Source organism: Bison bison, unplaced genomic scaffold, assembly GCF_000754665.1.
Source record: "Bison bison bison isolate TAMUID 2011002044 unplaced genomic scaffold, Bison_UMD1.0 scf7180017864050, whole genome shotgun sequence".
NCBI classification, from domain to species: Eukaryota; Metazoa; Chordata; class Mammalia; order Artiodactyla; family Bovidae; genus Bison; species Bison bison.
Window position 1 is genome coordinate 2,629,081 of NW_011494622.1, and position 20,089 is coordinate 2,649,169.

General features: G+C 38.1%; 1 protein-coding gene across 1 annotated transcript in view; it reads left to right on the plus strand.

Moving 5' to 3' along the window:
• The window catches only part of TENM3 (teneurin transmembrane protein 3), a 588,433-nt gene that overhangs the window by 442,874 nt on the left and 125,470 nt on the right, over positions 1–20,089 (plus strand). The window contains exons 6-7 of the mRNA XM_010835814.1: positions 7,809–7,931; positions 19,232–19,446. Coding sequence (XP_010834116.1) covers positions 7,809–7,931; positions 19,232–19,446 — 338 coding nt within the window. The remainder of the gene's footprint in view (positions 1–7,808; positions 7,932–19,231; positions 19,447–20,089) is intronic.

Here is a 20,089-nt window from a genome sequence, read left to right on the forward strand (position 1 = left end):
TCAACATTCAGAAAACTAAGATCATGGCATCCAGTCCCATCACTTCATGGCAAATAGATAGGGAAACAGTGGAAACAGTGGCAGACTTTATTTTTTTGGACTCCAAAATCCCTGCAGATGGTGGTTGCAGCCAGGAAATTAAAAGATGTTTACTCCTGAGAAGGAAAGTTATGACCAACCTAGATAGCATATTCAAAAGCAGAGACATTACTTTGCCAACAAAGGTCCGTCTAGTCAAGGCTATGGTTTTTCCAGTGGTCATGTATGGATATGAGAGTTGGACTGTGAAGAAAGCTGAGCGTGGAAGAATTGATGCTTTTGAACTGTGGTGTTGGAGAAGATTCTTGAGAGTCCCTTGAATTGCAAGGAGATCCAACCAGTCCATTCTAAAGGAGATCAGTCCTGGGTGTTCATTTGAAAGACTGATGCTAAAGCTGAAACTCCAATACTTTGGCCACCTCATGCGAAGAGTTGACTCATTGGAAAAGACTCTGATGCTGGGAGGGATTGAGGGCAGGAGGAGAAGGGGATGACAGAGGATGAGATGGCTGGATGGCATCACCTACTCAATGGACCTGAGTTTGGGTAGGCTCCGGGAGTTGGTGATGGACAGGGAGGCCTGGCGTGCTGTGATTCATGGGGTTGCAAAGAGTCGGACACGACTGAGCGACTGAACTGAAGAGAACTGAACTGAACTGATGGCAGTATAGACTTCATGAAGTCTTCTAGGAAGACTTCATGAAGAAATGTTATGTGGACCAGATGTTAGGGTGTTGGTGAGATTTCATCAGGTAGAGTTTGGGGAAGGCAACCCAGAAACCAGGAATTATAAGGAACAATGTCATGGAAGTAGAATAATTAAGGATACTACGGTAGACAGGCAAATCTGGCCAGCTCATGGGATCTGTGTTGTGTTCACCTTGTTATGCAACAGAGCTCTAGAACTTTCTCATCTTGCAAAATAGAAACTCTCTATTCGCTAAACAACTCCCCGTATCCCCCCAGTCCAGCCCTTAGCACCATTCAACTGTCTGCTCCTTTGGGTCTATTTTAGATGCCCATATAAGTGAAATCAAGCAGTATTTGTCCTGTGTATATATATAATGGGCTTCTCTTGTGGCTCAGTAGTATAAATAACCTACCTGCCAATGCAGGAGACACAAGTTTAATCCCTGGATTGGCAACCCACTCCAGTATTCTTGCCTGGGAAATCCCATGGACAGAGGAGCCTGGAAAGCTACAGTCCGTGGAGTCACAAAGAGTCAGATATGACTTAGCAACTAAACAACAACATATGTATATGACATTCTCTTTATCCATTCATCAGTGGACATGTGGGTTTCTTCTGTCTCTTGACTATTGTCTCACTCCCGTTTTCCTCTTACCGGATGGAGTCGCTTACCATCCTTCTACACTGGGTCTTTGCCCTGTGTGTGCATTTATTCTGTTTATCTCAGCGGGGCCGGGGGTCGGGGTGGTGTTGCTATAACAGGCTGTCCTCATTGTCTCACCCGCAGCCTTATGGGCAGGAAGGCCTGGGAGCTTTGCAGAGAAAAGCACCTGCGACAAAGGTTCAGGAAAGGTAAAACAGACATTCTTTAGCTATGCCCTGTGTCAGATGGACTACTTTAAATAAAGTATTTAAGTTTAGTATGTAGTTAGAAAAGTATACAGAACCTAAGTGAATGACCCAGTGGAACCACTTCCCAGGCAGAAAAATAGAGTATTACCCGCTCTCCAGAAGCCCCCATGGGCTCTCCCAGTCATCACCTCCCCGCTTCTCCCTGCAGAGAGTCACTCCGGGGACTTTCACCTGCTTTGAATGTTATGCACATGGACTTACCACAGTATTCATGTCTTTTGTGAATGGGTTCCCTTGCTCAGTATTGTATTTGTGAAGGTTTTCCATATTGTGGCATCTGGAGGTGGCTCACTCATTCACATTGCTGTGTGGAATTCCATTGTATGACAATCCTATAATTTTTTTATCCATCCTGCTGCAGGCAGACATCTGAGTTCTTTCCAGTTTGGGGCTGTAACAAATATTTCCGTGAACATTCTTGTTCATGCCTTTTGGTGCTGTGTGTATACATGTTTCTATTGGATATGCAGGCAGAGTTTTGTACATCTATGGGGACTTACCCACTGTATCTAAGATTTTTTAATAAGGAGAAAATATATTCTAATTCCCAACAAGCAACCTTTAAATGATCTTGCAAAAATACAACTATTTATAGTTGGTAAACATCTTGTATTTACAACTTAATTTTAAGAAATGGACAACTTCTGAGTATGTCTGCTCCTCAAAAGAGAGATGAATTAACAATTTGTGTTAAGACTTTTTGTAATTCCTTTGAGGCGAATGCTCAGTTTTGATTCAGATAAGTAGGAAAACAGCACAGTGCAGAAAAAGGAATCCTGAAGTAGCATCAGGAGGTCTGTTATGTACTTTGAAAATGGTGTTTGGTGTTGAGTGAAGCTCTTGACACTTAATATGTGTAACTTAAGATCTCTAGGCAAATACAGAGACTGAGCCCAAAGTTAATGAGAGACAGAGAGAGACACACACACACACAGATACACACAGAGATACACATCCTGAGTTCTCTTCATGCACTAACTGGGTAAATCACTGACCCCTCTCTGCCTGTGTTACATCCTCCTACATCAGGGGTAATGATCCTGTCACACACTACATTTATTAGGAGATAATATATATCAAAGTATTCTAAAATGCAAAAAAACACACTGAACTGATTATATCTATATATAACTTTAAAACACACACCGCTGTTTACTTGCATATTTTTTAAATTGTTTTTAAGACTCTTGGAGTTAAAACAGCCTGTTATTAATTTAATCACCGCCATAACATTACTGTAGAGCTTTCCTTTTGCAACAATATACTGCGATGGAAAAGTATTTGTGTGGCAGGACGGTGCCTGGAGTACACAAGTGTTACCAGTTACTGTTTTTCCCTTCCCTCCTCTCCAAACTCTGTCTCTGCCTTCAGTTTCCTAGATGTAGTGCAGAATCATGTCTCTAGCCTACGACCCTCACAGAAGTTACACTCAGCTCCCCTCTGTGTGGGTTTTCACACCCCGCCCTCGGGTAGGTTATAGGTGGTGTGTGTGCCCTTTATCATCAGAAGGTCTGGGTCTGAGGTCACGGTCCACAACTTACTCGTTTAAAACCTTACACTCAGAAAGTCTCAGTTTTCACAGATTTATAATTAAAAAAAAAAACCAGTAACTACCTAATGGAGTCTTTGGGAAGATTAAATGAGATGATAAGCTGAAGCACAAGCACAACACTTGACACATAGTTAAGTGTTCAGTGAACATTTTATTTTTAAAAAATATTGCAGTTCCCACACCAACGCAGAGGGCCCTGTCTGCGGCTGAGAGAATGCCTGGTACTGCTGCCAGTCTGTGCCACCTCACCTAAGCCGTCCTCATTAGCTAAGCTGTCCACCCAGGGGTCAAGGGCCCTGCGGAGCACAGAGCTGCCAGTCTCTTCTCTGGCACTCTTCCCATGCCCTCCGTCAGGTCCTGGGCAAACCAGGACCCATCACAACATCATGAAGAGTGGCAGCAATTGCCTTCTTGTGGGATCAACTCTGCTTTCCAGCCTGGGCATTAAAGAATTAGGATCATTCTCCTTTCTTTATAGATGTATTTTATTTCTCTAATTCTTGCTTTATTTGTCTGCCAAGATAGCTGCTTACACCAGTGCTCAGTAATTTCAGTAGCATTCTGACTTTGAGTTTGTTGCCTCCTTTTTCTCACTCTCTTTGTATCTCTCTCTCTGTCCCTCTCTCTATGTGTCTCTGTCTCTCATTAACTTTGGAATCAATCTCTATATTTGCATAAAAATCTTTCATTACACATCAATGTCGAGAACTTCACTCAATACCAAACACCAACATTTTCAAAGTACATAACGTCCTAAGACCAAACAACCGTTTGGTATCTGTTTTCAAAGCAGAGTTTAACAAGATACAGTACCATTTGGTATGTTTCTCATTATATGACATCTTAAGTAGAACCAAAATCCCATTTTACTGAGATTTTCTATAATAAAGAATATATGTAATAAAGCTCTGGCCCATCTGGCAAAAAGTAAAATAGTTCTCCAAACACAAACAAAACCCTGCTTTTTAACTTTTGATATCTGTGCATGACCCAGGGACTGTTCCTCTTCTTCAGAGTCTTAAAACCAGTAATATAAGCAAATCTATCATTCAAGAAGGCTTTTTATGTTACATAAAAGCTCACAATGATGATACATTATTTTGTGTAAAAACTATGGCTCTTTTGAAATATTATTGCTAAGCCAGAGTATGTCTGTCAAAACTTTTACTGTACTCAGAACTACAGCATTTTATTCACACGTTGCGGAACTATCTGAAACCTTGAAAAATGTATGAAGTGATAAATGTTGAGAAAGCTTCTGATATTTTGCCACTCAAAAACTACATACTTTAATGCAAAATGACATGAAATTATACTTCTTTATGAATTGACAGTTTGTATATTGGAGAATTGTAAACCTGTATCTTAATCCTTGAAAAAATTAGTCTTTAAAGGAAATTGCTGAAAAACTATAATTTATTTATTATTTATTTATTGTATTTATTTATTTATTTATTTTACTTTACAATATTGTATTGGTTTTGCCATACATCAACATGCATCCGCCACGGGTATACACGTGTTCCCCATCCTGAACCCCCGTCCCACCTCCCTCCCCATACCATCCCTCTGGGTCATCCCAGTGCACCAGCCCCAAGCTTCCTGTATCTTGTATCGAACCTGGACTGGCGATTCGTTTCTTATATGTTATTATACATGTTTTAATGCCATTCTCCCAAATCATCCCCCCCCTCCCTCTCCCACAGAGTCCAAAAGACTGTTCTATACATCTGTGTCTCTTTTGCTGTCTCGCATACAGGGTTGTCGTTACCATCTTTCTAAATTCCATATATATGCGTTAGTATACTGTATTGGTGTTTTTCTTTCTGGCTTATTTCACTCTGTATAACAGGGTTAGGGTTAGGCTTAAGTCCAAATCCTGAGAACATCAAAAAACTATAATTTAAACAGGGAGTATGAGCCTATATGTTTGTTACAAATTGTCCAGGGTGGATGTGGCTATGTTCCTGTCTATGTTTGGTGTGTTTCTTTACTAAAGGATGATTTTTATATAAGAAATTGTTAACAAAACAATGCGAGACTGGAATAGAATGTCCCCAAACTGTTGAATCTTTTTTTAAAAAATTGATCAATTATATACGGTGCTAATGGACTTTCATTCAGCTATTATAGTTTTCCTATAGCATTATGCTAAGACCAATCATTAATTCATCATTAATAATGTAACACTCCATTCTTAGCCATTTATATTTTTATTTGGTATTTATTAATTTTGCCTTAAATTGCTATACTTGTGTCCACAAAAGTGTTGTCTGAGATTTTAAAACCTCAGAAAATAGAGTTTATTTCTTTGACAGATGCTTACTGAGATGTGGTCAGTAGCAGACAGTGTATGAGGCAAGTGAGATAGGTGAATGATCTGAGACAATCTTGGGAGATACTTCACTCAGTCAGGGAGGTCTCCCCAAGAAGCTGACACCAACCATCAGAGGGAAGAATAGGTATTTTGCAGTGGGTAGAGAGCACTGCAGATGTGGGGGCTGAGGGGGATGTTTATTGAGACTCTGTGGTCTGGTCAGGTGACTACAAATGGTTCAATATCCTGGAGTACAGAATAAGTAAATGAAAGAGCTACATACTATGGGCTGCCCCAGTAGGTGCCAGCTATCCTTCATATATATGGTCTAGAAAATTCCTGGAGAAGGGCATGGCAACCCACTCCAGTACTCTTACCTGGAGAATCCCATGGACAGAGGAGCCTGGAGGGCTACAGTCCATGGGGTCACAAGAGTTGGACACGACTAAGTGACTAACACACACACATTCTTCATATACGTGGTCTAGAAAATTCACGTCATTTAAGGTTGGTTTAACCAGCCTCATTTTGTAAGTAAACCTAATGTTTAATATTACATCATTTGTCCAAAATTAAATTCTAGATTGGGCTCCCCTGGTGCTAAAAAGTCTGCCTGCCAATACAGGAGACACAAGAGACACAGGTTGGATCCCTGGGTCAGAAAGATCCCTTGGAGAAGGAAATGGCAACCTACTCCAGGATTCTTGCTGGGAAATCCCATGGACAGAGGCGCCTGATGGGCTACAGCCCATGGGGTCGCAAAAGAGTCAGACACAACTTAGTGACTAAACAACAACAAATTCTAGACTGACATTGAACCCACGTCTAACTAATTGCTCTTTGCACTGTAACAGCCTAGTTTTGTTCATATATATTCAATATTTAATAAGGGCTTTTTAACAGTAGTCGTTATCACACTGTCTCTAACAGTACTTTCTAAACTCTTACATCTCTCTTTGGTAAATTCCAATATGTATAATGAATATATACTGTCAAATAATGTTGAAAAATTCTCCTTCATGACATAGTAATATGATAGTCACCAGATTTCCCCATGGATATTTAGCCTTCCTTCAGGATTAATTCCTAAACTCTATTTTATGGAGCACAAATGAACATTCAGTGTTAATGGTTAATGTGACAGTGAGTATTATTCTAAATATTTTTAAAGAATAAAATAAAAATATGTAAAATAATAAATTATATTACCTTTCTCTTTCTAATTACTTGGTCTTCTAGTTAGCTATTTGCTAAGATTTTTACATAAAGAAAATTAGTAAACATATAAAATTTATGTATGAATTTATACATAAATTTATAAGATTACCAATCCTACATCAAAAACTTTATGTGAAGTTACCTAACACTTTGGAAAAGACCCTGATGCTGGGAAAGATTGGAGGCAGGAGGAGAAGGGGATGACAGAGAATGAGATGGTTGGATGGCATCACCGACTCGATGGACATGAGTTTGAGTAAACTCTGGGAGTTGGTGATGGACAGGGAGGCCTGGCGTGCTGCAGTCCATGGGATTGCAAAGAGTCAGACAAGATTGAGTGACTGAACTGAATTGAGCTGAATCTGATACATATGCATGTTGCTTGATCTGTGCTAGTGCTGAATTATAAGTCAAAGATTTGAAGATTATTCATCTTAAATTAAGAATATTCAAATATTACTGTATGTTGTACATCTGAATCCATGTTGACCATTTCATGCACCATATTGATCTGTGAGACCACCTGTTACCTTAGTCCAAGTGAAGAGCGCCATGTCTCTTCAATTCAGTTCAGTTCATTCGCTCAGTCATGTCCGACTCTTTGCGACCCCGTGGACTGCAGCACACCAGGCCTCCCCGTCCATCGCCAGCTCTTAAGAACCTATAAACGTTACAACCAAGTATTGCACATGTGCAAGAAGCCTGTGGTCCTGTCCTGCAACTCACTTAGATGATGGTGAGTGGTAGAATTGGAACAAAGCAGAGCACAGAGTGATTCATTCTAAGAGTTTCCCGGTGCTCATTAGCTGAGTAATATCAAATCTTTATTAAAGTGCTGCTGTGTTGCCTTGCACTGCTGCCTGAATTGCCTTTGTGTGAGGAACTGTTTTCTTATTTTTATTAGGCGATGAATCCTTGGCATTTCAGAACATGGAAATTTTCACTTTACATGTGACTCTTGTTACTCAGAGTATGGACAGTCTAACTTTACATGTGACTCTTGTTATGAACAGATGTACCATTTGCTGTTGTAGCTAGAAGCAGCAGACCTTTAAACACCGTGTGTTTTTTACCCCCAGCAATGCATCTCTTTGGCCTCAATTGGCAGTTACAGCAGACCGAAAATGACACATTTGAGAATGGAAAAGTGAATTCTGATACCATGCCAACAAACACTGTATCGTTACCTTCTGGCGACAATGGTAAGAGAAATAATCACGTGTCCTGTGTTTTTCTTTTAACATTTCTTTTCCATAAATTTATTTTTACCCATGTTAGAGCCAATTGTGTATGGGAGAAGGAAGAGGTTCTAGAATTACAAATATTATCTTTGAATGAGTGGCTTTCATTCAGTTACTTGAAGCACTGAACATTCACATTTTTATCATAGGAATAATACAGTGTTCTGCCTTCTGAGTCAATGGCTAGGCTTTTCTGCCTTTCCTTCAAAAGTGTGCATTTTGTTTTATTTTTAGTCTGTAAATAGATTCTAATTCAGTGTATCATCTCTTATATTATCTTGGGTTTATTTAGCTTTCTTCATTCAGCTAGTATGGGAAGTTGGAATACTATCTTCATTTTGTTTTAGAAGGTTTTACATACAAAACACATTAAAGGATTATCGTTTATTGACCTTTCCTCAGCTTGCCCTTTCTCTAAATTTTCAAAAGTTTACACTTTAAGCTAACAGGCTTTCAAATCAATTGGTTCCGAGTTTAAAAATTGGTATTTAAGAGGTTAGAGAATGCTGTATTTCATTTTTTTCAATATAAACACCCAGAAAAATACGTACATGTGTAAGTATATTTATATGATGTACCTATTTTTATTATATGTGTGTACATGCTTGTATTTATGTTTGGCATTTGGCATTCTCTGACTTTTTGCAAAATGTCATAGTACTTTATATCTCAAAGCAACTGGATAAAGACACCTTTTTCCATCACATGAGAAACAGGCTCTTTGCCTTTCAGCATTTCCCTGGCTCTCCTTCCTCTTTGTTTCTAATCTAGAATATTTTTCTTCTGCTTTGGCATCAGTTATTTTCATCCTCCTTGGCTGATTTCTTTGCAAGACTGAAAAGAAACTATTATATATCTATATAGTATATTTATTTGTATTTTATATATGCTGCTACTTTACATGTACCCACTGGCTGTGACTAGTGCTTTTACCATATTTTTTTGTTCTTTGCTTTTCCATCTTCTGTTTTAATAATAATACTTCATGACCCCCTCTTCCTTCTTAGGAAGGCTGATGGATTTTAGAAGATGTTAGATTTTCACAGTAATGGTAAATACCACCACTCCTGCCCCTGTATAGAGTATTTAATACCAAGTGCTGTATATTCAGCCCTCTTCTTTCTTGGGGAGGCTGAGGGATTTTAGAAGACATTTCTAAATGTTCGATTTTCACAGTAATAATAATACCACCACCGCTGCCCCTGTGCAGAGTGTTTGATACCAAGTGCTATATATTTCAAATAAACTATAATCTAATGGTTGATGGCAGTGACAGTGGAAATTAGCACACAGTGGATTAGAGGAGTGAAGAAAAGCTGGCCTAATTAAAACTGTTGGTGGGAAGTTTCAATTAAGTGAAATATAATTACTTTAAACAACTGTTTAATCTTTAATGCACTGATAACACACATATGAACAGATCCAGTAACTATACAGAAATTAAAAGTATTTATTTTGGGTTTATATAGATTGAAATTTAGACTGTCTGTTAAAGTGGATGGTTCCTGTGAATGATCAAATAGCACTTGTTAACCACACATGTAGGGTACTTTTTACAGACCCTACATAAGAAATGTAAGAATAAGAAAAATGCTTATTGTACACATTTTGTTTATTTGTTTATACATCCTAACGTTTTATTGGGCTTCCCCCAGTGGCTTGGCAGTAAAGAATCTGCCTGCCAATGCAGGAGATGCAAATTTGATCCTTGGATCAGGAAGATCCCCTGGAGAAGGAAATGGCAACCCACTCCAGTATTCTTGCCTGGAGAATCCCATGGACAGAGAAGCCTGGCGGGCTACAGTCCATGGGGTCACACAGAGTCGGACATGACTGAGTGTCTGAGCATAGCACATTAATATAAGACAAAATGAAGGCCATCAGTTTTGGTTAGTGTAACTCTGGCAAATGACTTCTCCAAGTAAAAAAAAACTCTTTTATAGAAACTTCCAGTTTTAAAATACATAAGTCATGGGATATAATATACAACACGGTGACTTTAGTTAGTCACCATGAGGATGAGGTGGGGGGCCCCCACTCTCTCCTTCCTGCAGTCCCATAGCTGGGGCTTCCTTCTCAGGGTCTCCTTAGCCCAGCCCTCCTGCCCCATCCCACACAGTGCTGTTGAGTAGGGGCCCTGCCAGGAACTGACCGACTCAGCGATGGAGGCATAGTGTGTATATTCACACAAGCAGGCACAGAGGGGCTCATGGGACGTTGTGCCCAGGCGTTACCCCCTAACCTCTGTGGGAAGTGAGACAGGGCAGAGACAGTCTCTGGGGTCAGTCCCCAGATGGATGGCTACCTTCCCTTCCTCCACTTGTCTCATATATTTGAAAGTTGTGAAAAAGTAGATCTTAAATATTCTCATCACATACAGAAAAAGTTGTGACTATCTATGTTAGACATATTGTGGTAATTGTTTTACAATATATATAGTTATCAAGTCGTTATACATCAGAAACTAATATAATGTTGCATGCAGCAAATAATTAAAAACCCCTTTTGTATGAGGACAAATTGAAAACTATGTGATTCATCCTCTTTAAACAAAAAAAGGTTCAGATTGCTTTTAAAGTTTACATTATTGTTTGTCATGTATGAATTTTCTCAAATACAAGCCAATTTCAAAGAATTAGATTTTAGAGCAAGTTAAAAATTGCCTATGAATTGAAGAAATGGGACTAACAGTGCTTCAAGAGTATTGAGTTTTCTTCAATATTGCATATAGTATTTATGTTGTTGCATTGTATAATAGCTCCTTAATTAGATGCTACATTGATTTTGTCCATTAAACTACATTTGCAAGGTAAAGTTTTAATTCACTTAGCTTGTGATGTAACACTCTGTATACATAATGTTAAGTTATGGCATGTGGTTGTTTATAAAAAGATATTTTCTCTCAGAGATCTCAAAGTCAGAGTATAAATCCAAGGTTAGGTCATAGAATTGGAGGGTGGGCTATTGATTGTCTATAAATGCCCAACCTTGCTTCCTGATGCCTTAATTATTAGTGCCTCTGTGGGACCTAAGATGATATTTATTATCATTTACCTTCCTTGACAATTGTTAGACCTTCAGAGTTGGATGTATTTTCTGCTTTTCATTTTAATCAGTATAGGCCAGTTCACTCACATGATGTGCAGGCAGCAAGCTCATAATATCTATGACCCCAAAGAGTAGTATTTTTTAACTCTGAGTGGTTTTCTGATGTCATAGAGTAATTCTCAAACAGATACCAAACCCCCTAAATTACCGATAGGATTTTTAAGTACTACTCTGTTTTGTCCTTATGATATCTGGGGGTTATAAACTATTATTCATAAAATATCTCAGAGTACAAAGTCCTTTATTTAGTGGAGTTATCTGAGAAATGCCACTTTACTGATGTGTTTCTATATAAACTGGGAATCACATAAGAAGGAGAGGAATAACAATAGCTATGTGCACTCAGCCTCTTTATGTTTTCACACTCTGACAACCGTATTTTAAGACATTAAGACTGTTGTGACACACACTTTCTGATGAAAGGAAAAATCACAGTTAGCAGGTGAAAAGACAGCTCGTGGCTCCCACGTTGAGGCACAACAGGACAGGATGGGGGGAAAAAAACCTTCAAGATGATACTTTATTGTGTTTGAAGATGTGGTACATCTCACTCTAACTGTGAAGGCTTTAATTGGTTTGATTCCTAACCCACATGCTTTGAGTTTAGAATAACTACAGGGCAGTCTGTTGCCCTGTCTGTTTTTTTTCCTCCATCTTTCCTCCTTTTTCTCTTGGTAAAACCTACAGACCGCCTTAGTATTTCCTGTGATCGTTCCCAGGTTCAGACTCTGGGGGCTTAAGGATGGAGTGATCTCAGTAAGGGAGGATGGTGAGCACTAAAACCAGCCCTCCTTTCATTTCCTCTGAAGCCAAAGTTTTCTGGAATTCAGGACATGATGAAAGACATCTGTTTCCAGGCTTTTATCTGGGAGGACTGACGAGCTTCAGAGGAAAAGGTTGTCCAAGTATTTACAAGTTTATCAAACGGTGTCAATGGCACGCTGACTTCCAGGTGTGTTTACAATCAATAAAGAGCATTTGAAAATGCTAACAGCAATGACCACGCTTGACCTGGCCGAATGAGAGGAGGGCCATGACTTGAAAAGCAACAGTGCAGAATTTAAAAAGACAAAGCACCTTCACAAAACTCTAGTCTCCTGACATTCAGATAGAGGCTTTTTAGCAGGAATGTTGTACTTATATTAGCGGCCAGTTCCATGGATTTAAGCAGAGAGAAATCTGTGATGTCCTTTTCTCTGTGCATCACTGATTATAGTGAGAGGGTCAGGTCGGCATCTACCTTTTAGGAAAGAGACATTTTGAGATCTCAATTCAAAATAAATCCTAGATTCTAAATAGTGTAATAATTTAAAGCAGATAGACATGGATAGGCACTTAAAAATGAATACACTTCATAGGATAAGCTAGATCAGTGATCTTAAAACTATTTTGTTCTTGTGTGTCTAAAATATGTACACTAATTTGAGTTGTATTTCCTGCAACTATAGTACTCTTGAGTGTTTTTTTAAAAATCTGTTTTATTCTATACTGAATTTTGTTTCCATTTATCAGTTGTACATATTTGGCTGAAATTAACCTAATTATTATATACATAATGTTAAGCATTTTGATAATTATTAAATATAAAAAGTGAAAATGTATTAGAAAATACCTCTCTGAATGAGATGGAGACTTTTCAGACAGTTTATGTATTCACTGATGAATATTACTTATTACAAGAGCAAAGCAAGTTTCAATATCAATTCTATTCCTGTTTTTCCTTTTTTATAAGTATAAACATAAGAACTCTCCCTACAAAATAAGCAGATGGAAATGGAAGAATAGTTTTAGGAAGATGTCTCATTCAATTATTCAAAGTCCTTGTTAGTCCTTTGTTAAAAAATCACATAGTGATCTATTTCCGAAAAGTATATTTAGTGGTCTGCTGCTAAGCTGCTAAGTCACTTCAGTCGTGTCCGACTCTGTGCAACTCCATAGACAGCAGCCCACCAGGCTCCCCCGTCCCTGGGATTCTCCAGGCAAGAACACTGGAGTGGGTTGCCATTTCCTTCTCCAATGCATGAAAGTGAAAAGTGAAAGGGAAGTCGCTCAGTCATGTCCGACCCTTAGCGACCCCATGGCCTGCAGCCTACCAGGCTCCGCCATCCATGGGATTTCCCAGGCAAGAGTACTGGAGTGGAGTGCCATCGCCTTCTCCGATTTAGTGGTCTACAAGTGTCAATTCCACCACATTTCTTCTTCAGTTTTATTGAAAGCAAAGAATTGGCAGCTACCTGATTTCAAAAAGATTCTTTACGCAGTTTTCCAAATCAATCCAGTTTCTCAATTTTCTTGGAGTACACCAGAGAAGGCTTCACCAAGGCTTACCACTAATTATATCTCTTATTCTTTTACTTAGTGGCACTTTATTTTATCTGATATATACAGAATGGAGTGGAAAATGGAACCATTGTTCATTTCCATTTACCTTTGTTATAATTTCTTTTGAATGCTTTTATCATACACTATCAGTATCACTAATTAGCTCATCAAATATGAGCTAATCAAATATATGGGAAATACTCACTATTTAATTTACTGGTAGAGCTAGTTTTCAATAAAATCAAACTTAACTTTCTTCCATAAAAAGTCTGGCTTGTTTTTTTCAGTTCAAATAAATTAATATAAATTTTGTCACAACCATCTCAGCTCAGAATTCCTATGCTAGTCAGGCAGTAGAGAGATGGATAAAACTCAGAGCCTTGCCAGGAGTTTGACAATTGGATTAAATAAGGCATCATTGCCTTGAATACTTCTTACTTTATTGAAGTTCTCTTTGCAATCATGAAACTCTTCTGCAGATGAAAAGCATTCATAGACAATGGATGAGTGGGTGACAGGGGCACAAAACGAAGATTTCTCTCTCCCTCTTGATGCATCAGATTTTAAAACCTGCCAGCAGTCTTAAATAGTCCATTTCTTAACTTCATTGCATTTTGCCTTTGCTAGAAATACATGTATGGCAGGAAGAACAAAAGAGCCCTTCCTTGGGTTTATGCTGTCTTGGTTAAAGAATGTTTATCAACAAAAATACTTTCAATTTTGCCTATTTGACACACTGGAAACTTTATGTTCGAAGAGAGTGTATCAAAGAAAGATTCTGGATATGTGAGAAGTATGCCTGTCTGTTGTAATGGCAGTCTAAATATGGGAATTGTTAAGGTTTTAGAAATTAATTCGCACAAAATAATGTACCCCTTTTTCCTACATTGAAAACTCCTCGTGTTCCATAGGGGTATGAACTACTCTTGTTTGAAGAATCCTGGACCAAATAACCTCCAAGGGCACTGAAACTCTGAGATTCTAGCAAGATTTTCCATTACAGGTAGACAAAAAAGAAACAGTGATCAGAGCTACTGTTGCCCCCATTCAAGCACATCCACTCAACCTTGGTTCTTTTGTATTACAATTAAAAATAACCTTCTTTCTGAAAAAGAGCCACCTGTTAAATTAACTATGGGGCTAACTGTATAAGTAGATACATTTCTCCACCCAGAAGTGGGTACACATATCATTGCAGTGAGAAAGATTTTAACACCTCAAAATCAGGATATAGAGAAAGCAATAAAGCAAAACCTGAAACCCTAGAAATCAGAACTTGGTTACTGTTTCCAAAGCTAATGCCCTTGGGCAGAGATGATGTTCTGGAAAACAGTTCTGGGATTAGCACCAGCTAATGCTGACCAGCTCTCAAAGCATGGGTATACTGTTAGAACATCTACAAGCCATTTCTAGCAGCAGTAGATAGGTCGAGACCAGAGGACAGATTAAATCACATAAGCTTCAGATAGTAACAACAGAACTTGTTAATGGCAATAATGTATAATAATAGAGTTAGAAATCTATGAACATAATGAATGAGTCTAAATATGAATGATCTCATGTATAAATATGTGTACTAACAGATCTTAGTGGGATAAAGGACTACTACTCTACTCAGTATTTTAAAAAATAGTATATGTAGAAATCAACCAAAACTTATTAGCAATTTATAATAAATTCTAATACAAAGAATTTTCCCTGGTGGTTCAGGCGGTAAAGAATATGCCTCCTCCAATGCAGGAGACCCAGGTTCAATCCCTAGGTCTGGAAGATTCCTGGGAGAAGGGAGTGGCAACCCACTCCAATATTCCTGCCTGGAAAATCCCATGGACAGAGGAGCCTGGTGGGCTACAGTCCACGGGGTCACAAAGAGTTGAACACGACTGAGCGACTTCACTTTCACTTTATCAACAGTGAATAAAAGAGTAGATGTCAAAAACTTAGAACAGTGTCTGGCATGTAATACGTATACAATAAGTTGTATTTAACACATTAGAAGTGAAGAAAAGTTGACTAAATTAAAAGTGAATATGTGTGTTCAGGTTGATAAAAAGTCATAAATTTATATTCTGTGTGTGGGTGTATGTGATGTTTCTCTTTAAGGACTTAATAGATTGTAGTATTATCATTAATACTAGATATTTAAAAGGATTACTGTCTTAATTTTTGGAAAACTTACAGAGGACAGAGGAGGCTGGCAGGCTACAGTCCATAGGGTCACAAAGAGTTAGACATGACTGAGCAATTAACACATATAATATGAAGAATATTAGGTCATAGTAACCATGGCACACAAAGCCTATCATTCCCTCCCAATAAAAATAAGTACAATTTTATGTCCTAAAACTGAAAGCTAAGCAGTTTCTCTGGTGTCTTTAGTGGGCTAACATACCTGATTTTATATGGAATAGACAGATAAATTTAAAACCTAATAACTTGAAATAAGTATTTGTTTTTAATAAAAAGCATGGGTTATATAGTCTTATATACTATAAGACACATAGTTTTGGAATTATGCAGACTTCTATTTGAACCTTGACTCAACCCTCCCTTTGGGTTATAATTTACTTCTCTGAGCCTTAAATTCCTCATCTCAAAATAGTATCAATCTCACAGAGTTGTTTTGAAATTTAAAACACATAATATAGATGAAACCACCTAGCATGTTGCAGATTCTCACTAAAGGTTAATTCCCTCTTCCCCCCCCCCTTAATCTTTTCAGTAAAAACTATTTTATGACAAAGGTAGGTTCTTGTACAAAAGCTTCCAAAATGAAAAGCAGACATTGATCTCAGGTAGTTAAAAATTTCTATAAATAAGGATGTTTGGTTCGCTAGCAAGCAAAAATAATCTCTGGGTGTAGGGCTATATTTTTTATCCTTTTATCTATATATTCTAGTTTTGCTAAAATGAATATTAATAGCATAAGATAAATATTTTAAAATTCAGTAAGTGATGCACAGTTGATAGTCTGTGAGTTGATACATGAAAAATTACAGTGATCACTGTAACCCAATTTTGAACTTTTATTTTCCAGAGCATTTTATATTGGTAAATTAGTTCAACAAAAATAGACCTGGCAGGTGAAGGACTGTTAATTGCCATAAGTGTGGACATCAGGAAAAAAAAGAGAGGAAGTGAGACTGTTAATAATGACTTTTTATTAAGCTTTCTTGTACAGCCCCCTCCTGCTACCTACCTGGGTTATTACAACTGTATTCTCATTATTTCTCCACTTCTAGGCTTCCCACATGACTGCACTTTAATGCCTTGAGATAATGACTTTGTGTCACCTTTCACCTTTTCAAAACCTTCCATGGATCTCTGTTTAGCTGTAGCTGTCCTTTGACCTGATGATCATGTATCATTGTAGGATGCAATAGTCCAGGTAGAAAAGAATCCCAGCACTTACTAGTAACACACTTTCCCTCAGACTTCATACTCGTCCATAAGTGTAATTTGTTGTTACTCTAGACCCTAATGGCCATGACCTGGATATCTACCTAAAATTTTTGTGGTAGAAAGGTGCCTTCATGACTAATCTTGAATTCAGTTTCTCCTGGTCTCATACGCACACACACACACACACACACACACACACACACACACACACAAGACATAGGAACAAAAATCTGCCTTTGTGGCATTGAAGTGTAATTTACCCATATTAAATCTATTTCAAGTACATGCTGCTGCTGCTAAGTCACTTCAGTCGTGTCCGACTCTGTGTGACCCCATAGACGGCAGCCCACCAGGCTCCCCCGTCCCTGCGATTCTCCAGGCAAGAACACTGGAATGGATTGCCATTTCCTTCTCCAAGTCGCTCAGTCGTGTCTAACTCTTAGTGACCCCATGGACTGCAGCCTACCAGACTCCCCCGTCCATGGGATTCTTCAGGCAAGAGCACTGGAGTGGGGTGCCATTGCCTTCTCTGATTTCAAGTATCTGGGTTTTTTTGAAATTTTTTGACATGAAAATACTGACTTTTTTTTTATATATACTTTTTTTGGGGGATATGTATATATCCATTCTCCGCAAACTCCCCTTCATCCAGGCTGCTACATAACATTGAGCAGAGTTCCCTGTGCTCTACAAGTGTCTATTTTTAAAATGTGCCATGAATTGTATGCATAGTAACACAACGCTTATATATACACACACACATTGTTGTTGTTCAGTCGCTCCCTCATGTCTGACTCTTTGCAACCACATGGACTGCAGCACACCAGGCTTCCCTGTCCCTCACCATCTCCCAGAGCTTGCTCAAACTCATGTCCCTTGAGTCAGTGATGCCATCCAACCATCTCATCCTCTGTCCCCTTCTCCTCCTGCCTTCAGATCTTTCCCAGAATCAGAGCCTTTTCTAATGAGTCAGCTCTTCACATCATGTGGCCAAAGTATTGGAGCTTCATTTTCAGCATCGGTCCTTCCAATGAATATTCAGGATTGACTGGTTTGATCTCCTTGCACACACAGACACACACACACACACACAAAACACATATATATCTACTTCTGGAAAAGGGATGTAATAATGCCGTTAGATAGAACTGAAAATAAAAAATCCACGAATATGAGAAGACCAAATTCTTTAACCTGGCATTCAGGGGCCTCCACCATCTGATACCATTTTTGCTTTTCCAGTTTTATTTTCTATTTCTCCCATGACAAATCCATTGATGTCTTCCATTCATTTGATATCTTCTGAGAGCCAAGTGCTTTATATAGAATACCTCATGTAAAGCTTAGAGGAGTCCTGTGATTGCATGGTTACTTTTACAGGTGAGATTTAGAATCAGAAGCTTAGTATACACCTTCAGGTCACACAGCTAGTTAGCCAGTAGAGTCAGGGTTCAGACTCCAGTTTGTCTGACTCCAGGACAAGTTTTCTAGGCTTCTTTTCTAGCCAGATGGATCTCTCTGATTACCATTGTCCTAACACATGTTCAGTTCCATTGCATGTTTTTAATTACAAAGTTTACCTCTACTCAGAAACCTTATCCTACTTGTCCTACGAAGTCGAACTCAGTGCCTGCCCCTCTGTGGCATCTTTCCAGCTCCAGCCTTCCGTGATATCACTTTGCTCTGACCCTTAACCATACGTTGCTTAAGATAGTCATGTATTAGTTTGTAGGTGTCGTCTTTCCAACCAGGTAATTACTTGCTTGATGACAGAAGCCATCAAAGCCAAAGTCCATAATCTCTAAGAATCTGTTTTCTAGTTTATGTTTCTTCTTAATACCTGCAATTCTGTGTCCCTAGTAAATGCTCCAAAATGAACTCAATGGTAAATTAAGAGTTCTTTGTAGATAGAAGACTCTCTTCTGTCATTAAAATAATTTACAACTACTTGCAGTTATCTGAATTTTGAATTTGATTGATTTGGAAATCTTCATAATCCATTCTGCCTTAATTTACACTTCGCAGGGTTATGGTATGTTTAGAATGACTGATAAGTACCAGACTTAATCTCTCCCAAGAAATAACACCACATATAATTTGTAAGATAATTACGTTTCAAATGATCAAGAAAGACTGGAAGTGTGAAAACAGTTGCAGTAATAGGTGTACCTTGGGGGAAAGTAAAAGGATTTTGACTTAAATATCTTAAAGAACGTGCTAAATCAGGATTACTTGAAGAATATCTTAACAGAGAAAAACCTTTTAAAGGGAAAATTAGAAATAAAGAAGAGCATTTCATTTATCAGAAGGAAATGAAATTTCTGAGCATTTCAGTGAAAAAAAGTTTTGGAAAGTCAGAAGGCTGTTTTAGTTTTGGTTCTGTTTCTTTTTAATTTTCCCTTCTTTTTCAATGAATCTCTTACATTCAGGAAAATTAGGTGGATTTACACAGGAAAATAATACCATAGATTCTGGAGAACTTGATATTGGCCGAAGAGCAATTCAAGAGGTTCCTCCCGGTATCTTCTGGAGATCACAACTCTTTATAGATCAGCCACAGTTTCTTAAATTCAACATCTCTCTTCAGAAAGATGCCTTGATTGGAGTATATGGCCGAAAAGGCTTACCACCCTCCCACACTCAGGTAGGTTCTATTACCAATAAATTGAAAACCGCTAGTTTGCATTTTTAAAGTCATTCCATTTCTTAAGTGCACCGGTTTAACTCTTTGACCACTTTTTTATTGATGTGTTACAGCGAAGAGTTGTGACTGTAGGTGACACTTATCTTGAGACTTTTGAATTAGTATGAAGAACAGCTCTTTCTTTCTGATTCACTTTAATCACTATTGATTGATTAAAATGTACAGAATTTGTGAGTAACCTGATGAATATTGAACATCATCTAGGCAGTAAAACATCATGGATTTTCCAAGTGTTTTAGAACAATTCTGTGATCATTTCCAAAGATCACACAACTTTCATGTAATAAATACATGACATTTTCATCCCAAACATGTGTTCGTTCTGTTGAAAATACATAGTTTTTACTTTGTCAGATTTACTCTTTGTAAAGAAATTATGGGACCATAAACAATTATATAATATGAACTTTTATCAACTAAGCCACAATTCCTCATCTATATATGATAAACACTAAAATACAGAGGCAAAAGGGCTTTCATAGATCATCAAGGATGATCACATTATTTAAAACAATTCAAATACTCCTATATTATAGGTGCAAAGAACTTTAAAGTCAGTTTGCTTTCATGAAAATCATTTCAC